The 15204-nt window shown below is 43.1% G+C and overlaps 3 protein-coding genes across 8 annotated transcripts in view; 1 reads left to right on the forward strand and 2 right to left on the reverse strand.

Annotated features, from left to right (window-relative positions):
- Nucleotides 1–1241, reverse strand: part of ak8 (adenylate kinase 8) — a 70029-nt gene extending 68788 nt beyond the window's left edge. Inside the window, exons 1-2 of one of the 2 annotated variants that reach the window (XM_021606700.2) lie at nucleotides 699–1241; nucleotides 139–243 (exon numbers count right to left, since the gene is read on the reverse strand). In XM_021606700.2, the coding sequence (XP_021462375.2) occupies nucleotides 139–243; nucleotides 699–773 (180 nt within the window). In that variant the 5' untranslated portion in view covers nucleotides 774–1241. Of the gene's footprint in view, nucleotides 1–138 lie in introns of both variants that reach the window. The other variant, XM_021606701.2, reaches the window with a different exon arrangement.
- Nucleotides 772–2288, forward strand: spaca9 (sperm acrosome associated 9). Its single transcript, XM_036981761.1, is given in 5 exon segments — nucleotides 772–809; nucleotides 1175–1231; nucleotides 1233–1436; nucleotides 1519–1546; nucleotides 1593–2288. Coding segments are annotated over 5 exon segments (954 nt in total). The 3' UTR covers nucleotides 2220–2288.
- A 60-nt stretch (nucleotides 2289–2348) lies between these two features.
- The window catches only part of tsc1a (TSC complex subunit 1a), a 31192-nt gene continuing 18336 nt past the window's right edge, over nucleotides 2349–15204 (reverse strand). For 4 of the 5 annotated variants that reach the window (XM_021606698.2, XM_021606697.2, XM_021606696.2 and 1 more), the window contains 5 exons: nucleotides 14442–14552; nucleotides 14106–14228; nucleotides 6375–6562; nucleotides 5919–6095; nucleotides 2349–4603 (listed from right to left, as the gene is read on the reverse strand). In XM_021606698.2, coding sequence (XP_021462373.2) covers nucleotides 3955–4603; nucleotides 5919–6095; nucleotides 6375–6562; nucleotides 14106–14228; nucleotides 14442–14552 — 1248 coding nt within the window. In that variant the 3' untranslated portion in view covers nucleotides 2349–3954. The remainder of the gene's footprint in view (nucleotides 4604–5918; nucleotides 6096–6374; nucleotides 6563–14105; nucleotides 14229–14441; nucleotides 14553–15204) is intronic. The other variant, XM_021606699.2, reaches the window with a different exon arrangement.

A 15204-nucleotide genomic window follows, 5' to 3' on the forward strand; every position in this document is an offset into this window, starting at 1 on the left:
GTTACAGATCTGTTTTGGCATGACAGGGCGTTGACATGATAGCACAAACAGATCTGAGACCAGACTCGTGAGGTGGTGGGTAAAACTAGTGGGAACTTTTGCAATGTTATTGTCAAATGAAATAGAAAATATGTTTACCTGGACTAAATCAAATATTTCATGCTTCTCTGCATAAATAGCCATTTCAGGTGGAATTCTTAGGGGTTTTGCCGTTTCATCCATTGCAATAAGGTGATTTGCAGTCTGTTTGATGGGGAAAAGGTGGGATATTGTGTAACAAGTAACATAAAATGAATACGAAACAACTTTGCCATGCAATTGCACAATGAAATGTTTTAATGTCTGGATGTCAAATAGTTATTCCATTGAATGTGAGCGCTATAATTTGGTTTTGTTGCTAATTTAGCTGTTTTTTCAGGGACCCCCTGAAAGCCCTCTGAGACCCCGTTGGTCCTACTTCTAGGCCCTCTGGCTGAGAGATTGACTGACCAAGCTAGTCGAAGTAAACAAGCTAACGTTACGTGTTTTTTGCTCTTTGCTAACCAAAATGCTAACTATCAAATTCTGACTCAGTAAATATGGCGTTTCGACAAAACTCATTAACCTGTACAATTATTGTACAATATCTAATGAAATGTGGCTAAGTAGATAGCTTAGTTTGGAACTGGCTTTGGGAAAACTGTAAAATATTTTCTTACCCGCTTATAACATGAATCCAAGTCGCTTGCCAAAGCGCATTCACACGTTGCTAAGGAAAACGTAATTGGTGTCATGTTGCCCAGCAACGTCAGAACGCTCGTTGATTGTTGGTTCGACTTCCCAAGACAACATTCTGAGACCACAGTGCTTCGTTGTCAATCATGTACTACACATCCGTGTCTATCATTTAGCAACATTCTGCGCTATTTGTAACTTTGTATCCAAATTAAAAAATATTGATACTGCTAGACTGACTCGGCACATAGACCCGCAGGTAAATTGTATTTATTATGACCTTTCCAGAGTTGTCTCGAAAATCCAGTACTTACATTGGTACAAGGCTGTCTGTCTAGAGACTTTGTCCAGAGCAGCAGAGTATATGTATTGGGCTGCAGCTCCATATTGTAAACTTATCCATCTCAAATGGCATTTTCCTGTTGACGAGTGTGCACAACTGGCAAGGGAGAGGTTGAAGGCCATTACACACTCACAACATCTTCAAACTGCAGCAGGTCCTTTTCATAGCAGCCCTAGAGGTCACACAAGCATGCTCATGATAGGACAGAACCAGTGGCAACAGTCATGCAGGTGAGACCATCTCAGTTTTTCTCACAGGTCCTTTTTTTAAATAAAATATACCCATCCCTTATTGCACACATTCAAGGGTACATGGAGCACCATTGTATTAATGCCACAGATCTACACATTTTCACCCTCTTCTTGAAAATTGTGGAGGAGTAGAGAACTGTTCTGAGGCTCCTGAAGGGCAACAACCAAAGCCCTGGAGGTGTCATCCTAGACACATAGGTTGCTTCTCAGCTACAACATCAGCAAACTGCAGGCCCATGTACATCAAGGACCGAGTTCGACAATAGATATGGTAAATGTTGCAGAATAACTGTTGCATTTTAAACTGGAGTTGTGAGGTTGGACTATTTTGCCTGTTTTCTAACCCAGGTCCTTTCTTTGTCTGTAGTTACCCACATGATAAAGTGAATCGACTGAGCTGTGACAAGGCCAGGAACTACTACAGTGGTGTGGTAAGCCTTATCCTACTAGCACTGGAGCTACTGCAAAGGATGGTCAGTTCCTACACCTACTGCGGCCAGGACAACACGTCTGCTGGGGATCCTAATGTGGATGTGCTTGAGTCCTCAGGACAGCGAGGTGGGACGGCTGGTGTGGGAGACGTGTCTTTCAGCCTGACTGGGCACGCTACTTGTGCTCATAACACTAAGAAGACCCAAGCTAAGAGAACAGGCGCGTGGCATGCAATCAAGCCAGCCTGGAGACCTCCAAGCCTCACCACCAGGATTAGGCCTTTTCCTCTATTTGACATAAATCAGCATTGCAATAAAGTTTGTTTCTCTTGGTTTGACTTGTGGTCAACTATTACTCAGAACTTGGCAACCATATTACACAATGTTTCATACAACAGACAAACTGGACAAATAGTCTTCAACACCATTTGCATTGAGACACAAGTGATTTCCATCAAAACAATGCAGTGGCATTTCTAAACCCCACTGACACTGTAGAATAAGAAGGTAAATAACTATCTCGGCGTCCATAACCAAATATTGTTCAATTACCATGTAGCAATGTGTATGTGCTCTCGGCAAACTTTAAAAAAAAAAAGAGACAATGCAAAATATTTGTATTGATTTATATTCAGTTCATTTTTCCCCTTTTTGTTTTCAGAACATTTGTAAATCAGAACTGTCTTAACATACCGTCAGATTCACTGTACCATAGTTTCCTCATGCCGATGGTGTTTAACATTGATTTACATGCTTGACAACAAAAGATATGGGGAGAAAAAAGGAACACTTGAATTGACACCAGGATCTTGGACAGAGACCATGCTTTGAGGATAACAGCTGGAGATGGGTAATACTGACTTCCATGGATATGTGACTTAACTGACTAGCTTGCAAGCCCTGATCCTGAGTAGGGGATGGAACAATGATTGTCACCTTAGATGACAATTGACTATATGGCAACAGAAACTCACAATATGTCCATGTTAAGAACTACATTGTGACCTGATTCACTTTAAAGGCATTGAGTGAGGAAGGACCTCTATGAAGAGGGACATATACCTGGCATAGCTTCAATGCAAAGACATCAAGAGCGCCATCAGAGTCCCACTGCAGGAATTCTGGCAGTTGTGTGCAGCCATCAAGGCACTGAATATCCAAAAGAACAGTCCTCTCAGGCCTCTAGCCTAGACAAAAATAATGCAGTGATCCACATCAACTTGATCAATAAACCCCCAAAAAGCAAGATGGATGCCACGTGGCACATTTAACTCAAGAGAATGTATGAGAATTAACAAACTCTGGTCTAGGGTGTTATTGCACGTTCCTCCACTACTGCAGGAACACGACCTGAGCTAGAGATTTAGCTTAAACCTAGGCAAGATGCGTTATTGCTGTAAAACTTCATTGTATGGTGGGATCATGCCCATTCAATCAACAAGACAAAATAAAATTGTTACTTGATACTCTAAGCTCTCTTTAGCTGGTTATAAATTATAACTAATTATTGCAATAACTTTAGTACCTATTTGTAGAGCTATATGTGTTAAAACAAGAGGCACTCAGTGTTTTGGGGAGGGAAATGTGATGGAACAACCCAAAAAGTGTTCTGAAAAGCTGAGGCTGTGAGGCCTTTGACCAAGCAGCAAAAAAAACAAGATGAATCCATTTGAGAAAAGTATTGCACTTGTGAGTAGGACCCTCCGAACCCTACAGAAAGTTCAGGCCATTCTAGATTGGGGTGTGCCAAAACCATAAATAAATAGCTTATTAAAACATCTAACAAAAGATTCTTGCTCGTTTTCCTGTTGCTGTTATTCGTTTTACATCACACAGACCGACGTAGCCTCAATATATAGATTTACACACCCAATAGACCAATTCTGTGTGATAGGACTTGCCATAAGGAATCCATGTTAAATTCACTGTTGAATACTTTTTGTTCACTCTTGCTCCCCCTAATGGATACATATAGCAGTGGCCCTTCGACAGAATACATTAAAAAGCTAATTATGAGGCCAAATTTGCTCATTGTCCTTTGCTTAGGGACATTTTTTTTCTTGTTTATATAATATAGCTTTATATGAATCTGTATTTGCCCATCCACTGGGGAAACAGCGAAAATAACACTGCATTTAGAGATATTTCTTACATCTGTTGTTACAGTGGCAACTCATCAGCAGCTGTTGCCCCACCCCCCCCTCTCTCGTCGTCGTCAGATGTGCTCCTGCTGTGTTTCATTGTAGTCCATGATCCGCAGGTCCTTCCTCCTCTGGCGGGCGGCAGCGGCAGCACTGGCCCTAGGCCTTGCCCCCTGCCCGTGGTGGGCCCTAAGCTGCTGGCTGTCTGACGGGGGTGGCTCCTGGGCCAAAGCAGACTGAGCAGAGCCCTGTGATGGAGGAGCAGCAGCAGGAAGAGAATGGGGGGGGGTGCCTGTGGCGGGAGGAGGAAATGGGCTGGACTGGACGTTCTCTGTCGACTCGCTGCTCTCCTCACCGACGACCAGGCTGTGAGAGAGACTACTGAGCTGGGTGTCCTCATCCCCGTCACACTGGCTATCGCTTTTGTTGCAGAACAGCTCTCGGGCGTGCATTCCCAGGAAGCTCTTGGCACTGGGGTAGGTACCCACAGTGAAGGGGGTGCCAGCGGGGGATAGGGAAAGCGGAAAGGCGGCCAGGTGGGTAGGGGACATCTCTGACAGGAGAGGGGGCTGTTTCAGACTGCCGTTGAGGGTCACCGAGGTAGTGGACTGAGCTCCACCCCCGGGTGGTAAAGTGCCTCCGTTGCCAGGCGGCCACGCTTGGGTGCGTCGGTCAGAGCTGCCCTGAGCAGTTGGCACAGTTCTGCTACTGCTGCCATTTGGCCTAGCAAACACACAGACACACACACTATTGTTCATCTTTTTACATTGGTCTTCAGCTTCACTCCATCAAACAAAACATTCTGTTCAAGAGCTGTAATCTCTCTGGGATTAGTCCATAGTACCTACTTTTAATTTATATACAGGCTAACCTCTCCCTTATCCTGTGACAAATTGACCATTTTGCTTGACGTTTAAAACGGCCATTTACGGTTTTCTGTCAAAACAAAATTATTATTTTGACGTCAACTCACAATGCAGAATTATGGCCCAGTTACTTATGTATAACCGCTAGGGCCAGGCAATGAAGTTATATCTACCGCAGTCATGTAACCCTTGAAAGCACCTCGGCTTGCAGCATGTTTGTTTGTCCAAGGGTGCTTTTTAAATGGAGAAACAAAACCTTATCTGGAGATAAGTTTTGAAGCCCCACTTAATGGGCATTTTACTTGTCGGTAAAGGAATGCAGCTTCTGAAATGGGGACTGACATCCATCACAATCTTAAAACTGCCTGATGCAGGCCATGCTCTCCTAAAAAATACATTTAGTAAAAAGAAAACATCTTCCGCTAGGAATCGACTCCTAAGATTCAGTGTTTTTGGCACGGAAGAGACTGATTAGTTGGCGTACTTCTGAGAACAAACACTTGCATCTTTCATAGCAAGGGGAAAGGGACGAGGGATGGAGAGATGGGGAATGGGCACAGTATAGGCAGGTCGGCCACCAGGCAGAACCGTGCACTAGGCCTATCTATCGGCAATCAAAAGCGTTCTGTCACAATGGAATGTATATTTAGCATTTCTTGGCTTGCAATGTCTCGCAACTTCAGTAAAACATTAATAAATAGGCTAAGTTATTCTGCAGGCAACAGATCGAAGACAGAACACACACACACACAGACTCGCATTATTAGCGAAGAGAAAAAGCAGGCAAGCCAGCTGCACAGCGATTTCAATTTTGGGAGGATCCCAATTTAGTTTAAAACGTTCACACCCCTAATCCTGACTGAGTTGGTTTCAATAGTACTGTATTTCTAGACTGTAGCGATGATGAGATGGCTCAAATGAATGCAAATTGCACTGCACTGGGTATAGCCTACCTAAAAGACCATTTCCTGCTAGTAGCATTTGGCACAGTTATATCATTTGACTTTGTCCCAGAGAGAAGACATTCATTGTACAAAAAAAAACACCAGCAGCATTTTGTCAATATTGCGTAATTATACTTTGAAGGCCCTTGGCTGTTATATCCATTCTGTGGGAGCTGGAACAATCCCTCACACTGCGGGAAAGGGATCAAAGGAGGTGCTGGGTCTCACCTGGAAGTGCCAGGAGGAGCGCTGGAGGGCTCGATGGTGTCAGACTCCGAGAGACTCTGGTTGGTGGTCAGCATTTCGGCGTCCAGCTGGCTGTAGAGCTGCAGCATCTCCGTCTGCAGCACCTGGGTGACCCGTCGCATGGCCAGGTACCTGCTCTCCGACGCCTGCAGCTGGCCCCTGGGGTTACACATAGACAGACACACCTTTAAAATGTAAAAGTTCACAGGGGGAAAGTACACAATACAGTCCATCCATTGTGGAATAATAAGAGTTGAGTTTGGTACTGGGAGCCAAGTACGTAGCTGATGTCAGTTGAATCCAGCCTCCCCACCAGTTCTCCCCTTTCAAATCTGTCCACCATTTTAAATACAATCGCTTTGAAAAATACTAAAATACATAAAGAGAATCAGAGCTCGCAATAGCCTAAAAAAAAGGAGAGTGGAATTGGGCCCTTACTTGGTCTGGCCTTTGACTTCCTCCAGGAACAACTTCTGCTCCAGAATGAGGTGCTCCTTCTTGGCTAGCTGGGCCTCCAGGTCTCCGATGCGCTGCTGGGCTGCCTCAAGCCCCTGGGTCTGCTGCAGCATGCTCTGACGCAGACACTCCTGCTCCTTGCCCATGGATGACTGCAGCATCTGCAGTCCCTGCAGATAGGACCAGGAAATGTTTTAGTCTATGGCAGTGCTGCTCTATCCTGGTCCTGGGAATGCAAAAGGGGTGCACATTTTTGGCTAGTTTCAGGAAACTACTTCACACAAGAGCCATTTGAAAACTTTTTTTTTATCAAAATGCATTTTTTGGGCAGAAATGCCTTCTGGAACATGTGAACTTTAATGTGCCTTAATAACAAACTTGTATGACATCTGTAAATACGAATACAAATTGTTAAATTACGAGCCCAGTTGGTTTAGCCACGGAAAAAGACCGCAACCTTCAAGCTCTCCATGATTGGTGAGAATGAGCGGGCTGGACATGCCGAGAGATTAGTTCGGATTGGTCTGCCATTTAGCATGCTTTTGTCTATCACATGAGCTGGTCAGTAGGAGTAGGTAATCCTTTCTAACGTGTTTTTAAAAATATATATCACATAGTAGAACTACATAAGTGTTGCTCTCCAATTTCTAGAGGACCAAGTTTTGAAATCTTGGAATTAGAGTATGATAGCTAAGAAAATTCTGGTGTTTGACACCAGTCTCTGGATTACAGAGGAATAAGCGTCCATACGTGTATACTGGCAAGATAATCTAGCTAGCTACATTTTCAGATATTACACGTTTCTAATTTTGTCAGAAAGTCGTTTTCATTTCAAGTTATAGTGTACTTTTAGCTAGCTAGCTAACATTGAACCTGGTTGTTTAGCTACCTGCCGATTCATGCAGGGTAGTAACGTTATGAGTTGGGATTATGGTTCATTGTTTAGCTAGCTACATGTCTAAACAAAAAGAGACTCCAGAATGCAAGTAACCATTTCAACAGAATGTTCATGATGTCATTACAACAACTGTCAATACACAGAGTAGATATCTAGAGCGAATTTACCAGCTATCAGAGCCCTCTCGTCTGAGTGTGCCAGAGCTCAGAATAATTTACGAATGCTCAACACCTGCTGAATATGGACGGTGTCAGAAAACGGTGGCAAAAAAGTGTAATTAAATTGTTGCCAGCAGCACAGTTGCAGTCACCAGCGCTCTGGATAACATCAAAACATCCTAACCCTCTCTGCTAGGGCAAGTAAAATGGTCAGAGTGAGCTGTTCTCTCATTTGTGTCTGGAAGTAGCTAGCAAGCTAGCCAACGTTAGGGTCGAACGCTCGGATCAGTGAATGATGCTGAATGGGTGTAGACAAAGAAGAGCGCTCCAGTAGCTGTTCCAAAACATTTAAGGGCCATTTTCTCAAAAGTGGGGTTACAGGTTTATCAACTTTCAAAGCAGAATTACTTTCCCATTGCTGCTCAACTGCAGTGTATGATATACCATTTTCTAGCTCTGAGTCTCTTTTTTTCACCTTTATTTAACCAGGTAGGCAAGTTGAGAACAAGTTCTCATTTACAATTGTGACCTGGTCAAGATAAAGCAAAGCAGTTTGACACATACAACAGTTACACATGGAGTAAAACAAACATACAGTCAATAATACAGTAGAAAAATAAGTCTATATACAATGTGAGCAAGTGAGGTGAGATAAGCGAGGTAAAGGCAAAAAAAAGCCATGGTGGCGAAGTACATACAATATAGCAAGTAAAACACTGGAATGGTTGATTTGCAATGGAAGAATGTGCAAAGTAGAGATAGAAATAATGGGGTGCAAAGGATCAAAATAAATAAATACAGTAGGGAAAGAGGTAGCAGTTTGGGCTAAATTATAGATGGGCTATGAACAGGTGCAGTAATCTGTGAGCTGCTCTGACAGCTGGTGCTTAAAGCTAGTGAGGGAGATAAGTGTTTCCAGTTTCAGAGATTTTGGTAGTTTGTCCCAGTCATTGGCAGCAGAGAACTGGAAGGAGAGGCGGCCAAAGGAAGAATTGGTTTTGGGGGTGACCAGAGAGATATACCTGCTGGAGCGCGTGCTACAGGTGAGTGTTGCTATGGTTACCAGCGAGCTGAGATAAGGGGGGACTTTAACTAGCAGGGTCTTGTAGAGGACCTGGAGCCAGTGGGTTTGGCGACGAGTATGAAGCGAGGGCCAGCCAACGAGAGCATACAGGTCGCAGTGGTGGGTAGTATATGGGGCTTTGGTGACAAAACGGATGGCACTGTGATAGACTGCATCCAGTAGTGTTGGAGGCTATTTTGTAAATGACATCGCCGAAGTCGAGGATCGGTAGGATGGTCAGTTTTACAAGGGTATGTTTGGCAGCATGAGTGAAGGATGCTTTGTTGCGAAATAGGAAGCCAATTCTAGATTTAACTTTGGATTGAAGATGTTTGATGTGAGTTTGGAAGGAGAGTTTAGAGTCTAACCAGACACCTAGGTATTTGTAGTTGTCCACATATTCTATGTCAGAGCCGTCCAGAGTAGTAATGTTGGACAGGCGGGCAGGTGCAGGCAGCGATTGGTTGAAGAGCATGCATTTAGTTTTACTTGTATTTAAGAGCAATTGGAGGCCACGGAAGGAGAGTTGTATGGCATTGAAGCTCGCCTGGAGGGTTGTTAACAGTGTCCAAAGAAGGGCCAGAAGTATACAGAATGGTGTCGTCTGCGTAGAGGTGGATCAGAGACTCACCAGCAGCAAGAGCGACATCATTGATGTATACAGAGAAGAGAGTCGGTCCAAGAATTGAACCCTGTGGCACCCCCATAGAGACTGCCAGAGGCCCAGACAACAGACCCTCCGATTTGACACACTGAGCTCTATCAGAGAAGTAGTTGGTGAACCAGACGAGGCAATCATTTGAGAAACCAAGGCTGTCGAGTCTACCGAAGAGGATGTGGTGATTGACAGAGTCGAAAGCCTTGGCCAGGTCAATGAATACGGCTGCACAGTATTGTTTCTTATCGATGGCGGTTAAGATATCGTTTAGGACCTTGAGCGTGGCTGAGGTGCACCCATGACCAACTCTGAAACCAGATTGCATACTTACATTTTATTTGTATTTTAACTATTAGTAGATTTTCAGATAACAAAAACAGTACAACACCAACCCTTCATTCATCCCCTCCACTCCCACCCTTCAAATCACCCACCCACCAAGGCATCTATAAAAGTAAGTTAAATAAGAAAAACAGAAACAAACAATATTAGAAACAAAACCAAATGGGGAAAACAAAGTTAAATACAAATTATTATCAGCACAAATGGCCACTATGCAAGTTACACTAAGTAAAAGACAAGCTCTCCACGTATTGTATTAATGGGGAACAGGTTAAGTCAAACTTTTGTCGGGCCCATGCACAGTGTACCTAACCTCCTTCAGAGGCAGAGATGACATCACCTCCTTAACCCACTGCATAAAGGAGGGCGGCTTTGCAGACTTCCAGTGAGAGAGGACAAGGCGGCAAGGTAGCATTCTGGTCTAGGGGAAGTACCCCAAAAATGACAGTGAATGGGTTGGGGCTAACAGTTGTATTACACATATGTAAGAATGGGGCCACATTTTTGAGGCAGAGGCCACTCAAAGATAGGCATGACCAAAACATGTGTCCCACAGTCACTGGACTCTGGTGGCATCTCAAACACTTGGTCAACATTTGGGTATATTTTTGCCAATCTGTCATTTGAGTAATGGAGACGGTGCAAACCCTTAAAATGAATAAGCTCACGCCTTATGTAAAAGGATGTGTGGATACGCTCAATACTTTGTAGCCACATTTCACCAGGTAGCTCGCCACCTAGGTCTTGCTCCCATGCAGATTTTGTATTTGCAAAGGAAGGCGAATTAATGTTCTGTATTATGTTGTATCATCTGGAGATTATGCCTTTCAGATAAGGGTTAAGTTCTAAGCACCTCTCAACTGGACACTTAGTTGGCCCGAATGGAAATAAAATGATTTTTTTTTTTTTTGGCAAAGCTGAGAGTTGGCAGGCATCTAAAAAAGTGGGTATTGGGTGGTCAACCCTCAAGAGTATCAAATGAGACTTATCAACAAATAGGTCACACACAAAAAAATACCAGACCGTTCCTATGCCAGAACTGGAATGCCGTGTCAATCTGTGACACTGGGAAGAGATGATTAGATGTTCATGGAGAGAAGCCGCTTGCTTGTTTAAGGCTAAAGTGACTGAAGGAATTGGGACCAGATTTTAAGGGAGCTCTTAACAATGGGGTTCAAAAGATGGGTGCCAAGGTTCATGGGCACTGGGGAGCACAGGAGCGAGACCAGAGAAGTTGGAAGGCTTGACTAACTCCATGATGGCCCAAGTTGGGTCAACATTGTTTTCAAATGTAGAAACCCAATAAACATATTTAGATATTTGCTGACCAGTAGTAGTGTAAAAAAAAAAAAAAAAGTGGTAAGGCCTGGGGGCCTTGACTTATTCCAAATGAAGTTGGAAATGTAGCTGTCCAGATGTTTGAACATCAACTTTGGCAGAAAAATGGGAATCATTTGGAATAAGTACAAAACCTAGGTAGTACAGTCATCTTACCAGAGTTAATGTGACCTGTTAATGAAATGGGAAGAGACGACCACCTTATGAAATCCTGCTTAGTGCGCTGTAGGAGTGTTTTGAAGTTTTTTTAAACAGAGCGTGTGACTTTTATCCCCAAATAAGTAAAGGCCTGATGCTCCAACTTAAATGTGAAATTGGCATACCCAATTCCTTCTGCTAACTGATTAATGGGAGGAGCACACTTTTTGTTATGTTTAACTTATAACCAGAGAATGTCCCAAAACCTTGTAGTATAAACCTGTACATCTCCACAGGGTTAGAGATATACAGTGGCAAGAAAAAGTATGTGAATATAAAATTTGATCTGATCTTCATCTAGATCACAACAATAGACAAACACACAGTCTGCCTAAACTAATAAACAATTATATGTTTTCATATATTTATTTAACACACCGTGTAAACATTCACAGTGCAGGGTGGGAAAAGTATGTGAACCCTTGGATTTAATAACTGGTTGACCCTCCTTTGGCAGCAATAACAACCAAATGTTTTCTGTAGTTGTGGATCAGACCTGCACAACAGTCACGAGGAATTTTGGACCATTCCTCTTTACAAAACTGTTTCAGTTCAGCAATATTCTTGGGATGTCTGGTGTGAACTGCTCTCTTGCCACAGCATCTCAAATCAGGTTGAGGTCAGGACTGACTGGGCCACTCCAGAAGGTGAATTTTCTTCTGTTGAAGGCATTCTGTTGTTAATTAACTTCTGTTTTGGGGAGTTGTCCTGTTGCGTCAGCAAACTTCTGTTGAGCTTCAATCAGCAGACAGGTAGCCTAACATTCTCCTGCAAAATGTCTTGATAAACTTGTGAATTAGTTTTTCCGTCAATGATAGCAAGCTGTCCAGGCCCTGAGGCAGCAAAGCAGCCCCAAACCATGATGCTCTCTCCACCATACTTCACATTTGGGATGAGGTTTTGATGTTGGTGTGCTGTGCTTTTATTTCTCCACACAGTGTTGTGTTCCTTCCAAACAACTCAACTGTAGTTTAATCTGTCCACAGAATATTTTGCCAGTAGCGCTATGGAACATCCAGGTGCACTTTTGCAAACTTCAGACGTGCAGCAATGGTTTTTAAGTCCAGCAGAAAGGTTGGATGAAAATTCCCAAAAGTTATATTACTGGTCGTAGAAACATATCAAACGAAGTATAGAATCAATCTTTAGGATGTTTTTATCATAAATCTTCAATATTGTCCCAACCGGAGAATTCCTTTGTCTGTAGAAAAGCAATGGAAAGCGAGCTAACTCTCTCATGACCTCGCCTCACAAGCCCGTGGCTCACTGCCAGACCTCTGTCTCATTCAGCCCCCCTTCACAGTGGAAGCCTGAAACAACGTTCTAAAGACTGTTGACATCTAGTGGAAGCCTTAGGAAGTGCAACATGACCAATATCCCACTGTGTCTTCAATAGGGGCTGAGTTGAAAAACGACCAACCTCAGATTTCCCACTTCCTGGTTGGATTTTTTTCTCACGTTTTTGCCTGCCATATGAGTTCTGTTATACTCACAGACATCATTCAAACAGCTTTAGAAACTTCAGAGTGTTTTCTATCCAATACTACTAATACTATGCATATATTAGCATCTGGGACAGAGTTGGAGGCAGTTCACTCTGGGCACGCTTTTCATCCAAAAGTGAAAATGCTGCCTCCTATCCCAATGAAGTTAAAGACAAACAGCGTGCTATTGTTGTGGCTTAGATGAAGATCAGATCAAATTTGATGACCAATTTATGCAGAAATCCAGGTAATTCCAAAGGGTTCACATACTTTTTCTTGCCACTGTATAAAAGAAGACCGCCTGCATATAAGGACACCTTGTGAGTTATGTTGCCCCTTAATACTCTCCTCCGGCCGCAGGGCGACAGCAAGAGGCTCATTAGCCATATCAAATAGGAAAGGGGATAAACAGCAACCTTGCCTGGCCCCCCTGTGGAGAGGGAAGTAGCTGGAGGTAACACTGTTGGTGCGAACAGAAGCCACTGGGGGACGAGTACAAAATCATAATCCAGGAAAGGAATGACAGGCCAAACCCAAATCTCTCTAGTACTGTAAATAGATATTCCCACTCAACCCGATCAAAAGCCTTTTCAGCATCAAGAGAAATGACAACCTTTGGCTGTAGAGTTTTGTGGGAAGAATAACGATTAAATAGCCGGCGCATATTATAGAAAGATTGCCTCTCTGAGATAAATCCGGTTTGGTCAAAGTGAATTATATTAGGCATCACTGTCTCTAAACGGCACGAGAGGACCTTAGTGAGAATTTTAGAAATCGCAGCACAAAAGGCTTAAGGCGGTATATTCCACAGTCTAGTGGATTCTTGTCTTTTTTAAGCAAAACCTAAATAAGTCACCTGGGTAAGTGTCTGGGGAAGATTCTGACTAGAAAGGATTTCATTGTACAATGAGCTGAGGATAGGGGATAATTTAGAGGAGAACGCTTTATAAAATTCAAGACGGAAGCCATCAGGCCCAGGGGCTTCACCGCTCTGCATGGACTGGATTACCAGAGTAGCTTCATCATCACTTAGAGGCATTCATGTTGGTTTGTTCATCTCAATTGAGACATGGGATGTCCAGATCGTCTAGAAATGCATAGATGCATAGTAAAGCATTTTTAAATCTGATACCGTGGATGGATTCACAAGAAGTTCATCTTTAAACCTATGTAAAATATGTTTTGTTTTCTGAATTTATATAATGAGTATTTCTGTATTTGAATTTGGCGCTCTGCAATCTCACTGGATGTTGGCCAGGTGGGACGATAGCGTCCCACATACCCTAGAGAGGTTAACAATTTATGTAGATCTTAAACGTTTGGGTAGGCATAAGCAATATGGCAAAAATAATTCCACCTCACTTTTCAGAGGGTAAGTGGGATACTACCATAGTATGCCTTATCCAATAGTTTCAGATTAACAGACCTGATTCAACTAATCAAAGGCTTGATGAGTTGAATATTAGTGCTACGGCAAACACCCCTTTGGGAAACATCACGCTTTGGGTTGTCCGTGGACTGGTTTACTTGGTATTGAATATGGTAGGGGGGGGAGGGCGTAATCCTGCCTCTACCTTACTGCTCTCCGGTCCCAGGCGTTGCACCTCCTGTATTGCCAGCTTGTTGGTCTCTCCCAGTAACAGCAGCTGTTTGTTCAACAAGTACATCTGCTGCTGGAGGTTCTCACTGTTGGTGAGCTGAACAGGGGAAGAGAGAAGCAAAGATTTATTGGGAGCACAATACTTTTTTGTTTTGTTTGTTCAAATACACTGACCAACAATGTTTTTTATTTTGCTCGACAAGCCTATAACTACCTTCTTCTAGCTTTAAGACGCTATTCTCTCTGAGGAATAAGATAGAGAAATTAAATATGCTTAATAATGGCAATAGTTATGTGCTAGCAAGCTCACCTTGAGGGACAGTTGGGTGAGCTGGTGTCCAGTGTTGTATGCCTCATTATTGGCTTTCTGAAGCTCAGCCTCCAGCTCTCCCATGTTGCTTTGGCATTCTTGTAACTCACTCTGTAGACAAAATCAGAAGTCAGTACCTGGGACTCATTTATAAAATGTTGCATACACACAAAATATGCCCAAAAACAAGCATGCGCCAGTTCACGCAGAAGTAGTCATTCATAAAAACTGAAATTGACGTGATTATTACAATGTGATTATCGTCACACAAAGTTCAGTTTCTAAACAGTTGAAGTGTTGCATTGCAAGAAGGCCAAAGTAGCCTTGTGCAAATGGGGAATATACAGTTCATTCGGAAAGTATTCAGACCCCTTGACTTTTTCCACATTATAAGGCTGTAACGTAACAAAGTTACAGCCTTATTAATCTACATAGAATACCCCATAATGGCAAAGCAAAAACAGGTTTAGACATGTGCAAATGTTTATTTTTAAAAAAAATCATGAAATATCACATTTACATAAGTATTCAGACCCTTTACTCAGTACTTTGTTGAAGCACCTTTGGCAGCGATTACAGCCTTGCGTCTTCTTGGGTATGATGCTACAAGCTTGGCATACCTGTATTTGGGGAGTTTCTCCCCTTCTCCGCAGATCCTCTCAAGCTCAGTCAGGTTGTATTGGGAGCGTTGCTGCACAGCTACTCTCAGGTCTCTCCAGAGATGTTTGATCTGGTTCAAGCCCAGGCTCTGGCTGGGCCACTC

Source organism: Oncorhynchus mykiss, chromosome 6 (assembly GCF_013265735.2).
Source record: "Oncorhynchus mykiss isolate Arlee chromosome 6, USDA_OmykA_1.1, whole genome shotgun sequence".
NCBI classification, from domain to species: Eukaryota; Metazoa; Chordata; class Actinopteri; order Salmoniformes; family Salmonidae; genus Oncorhynchus; species Oncorhynchus mykiss.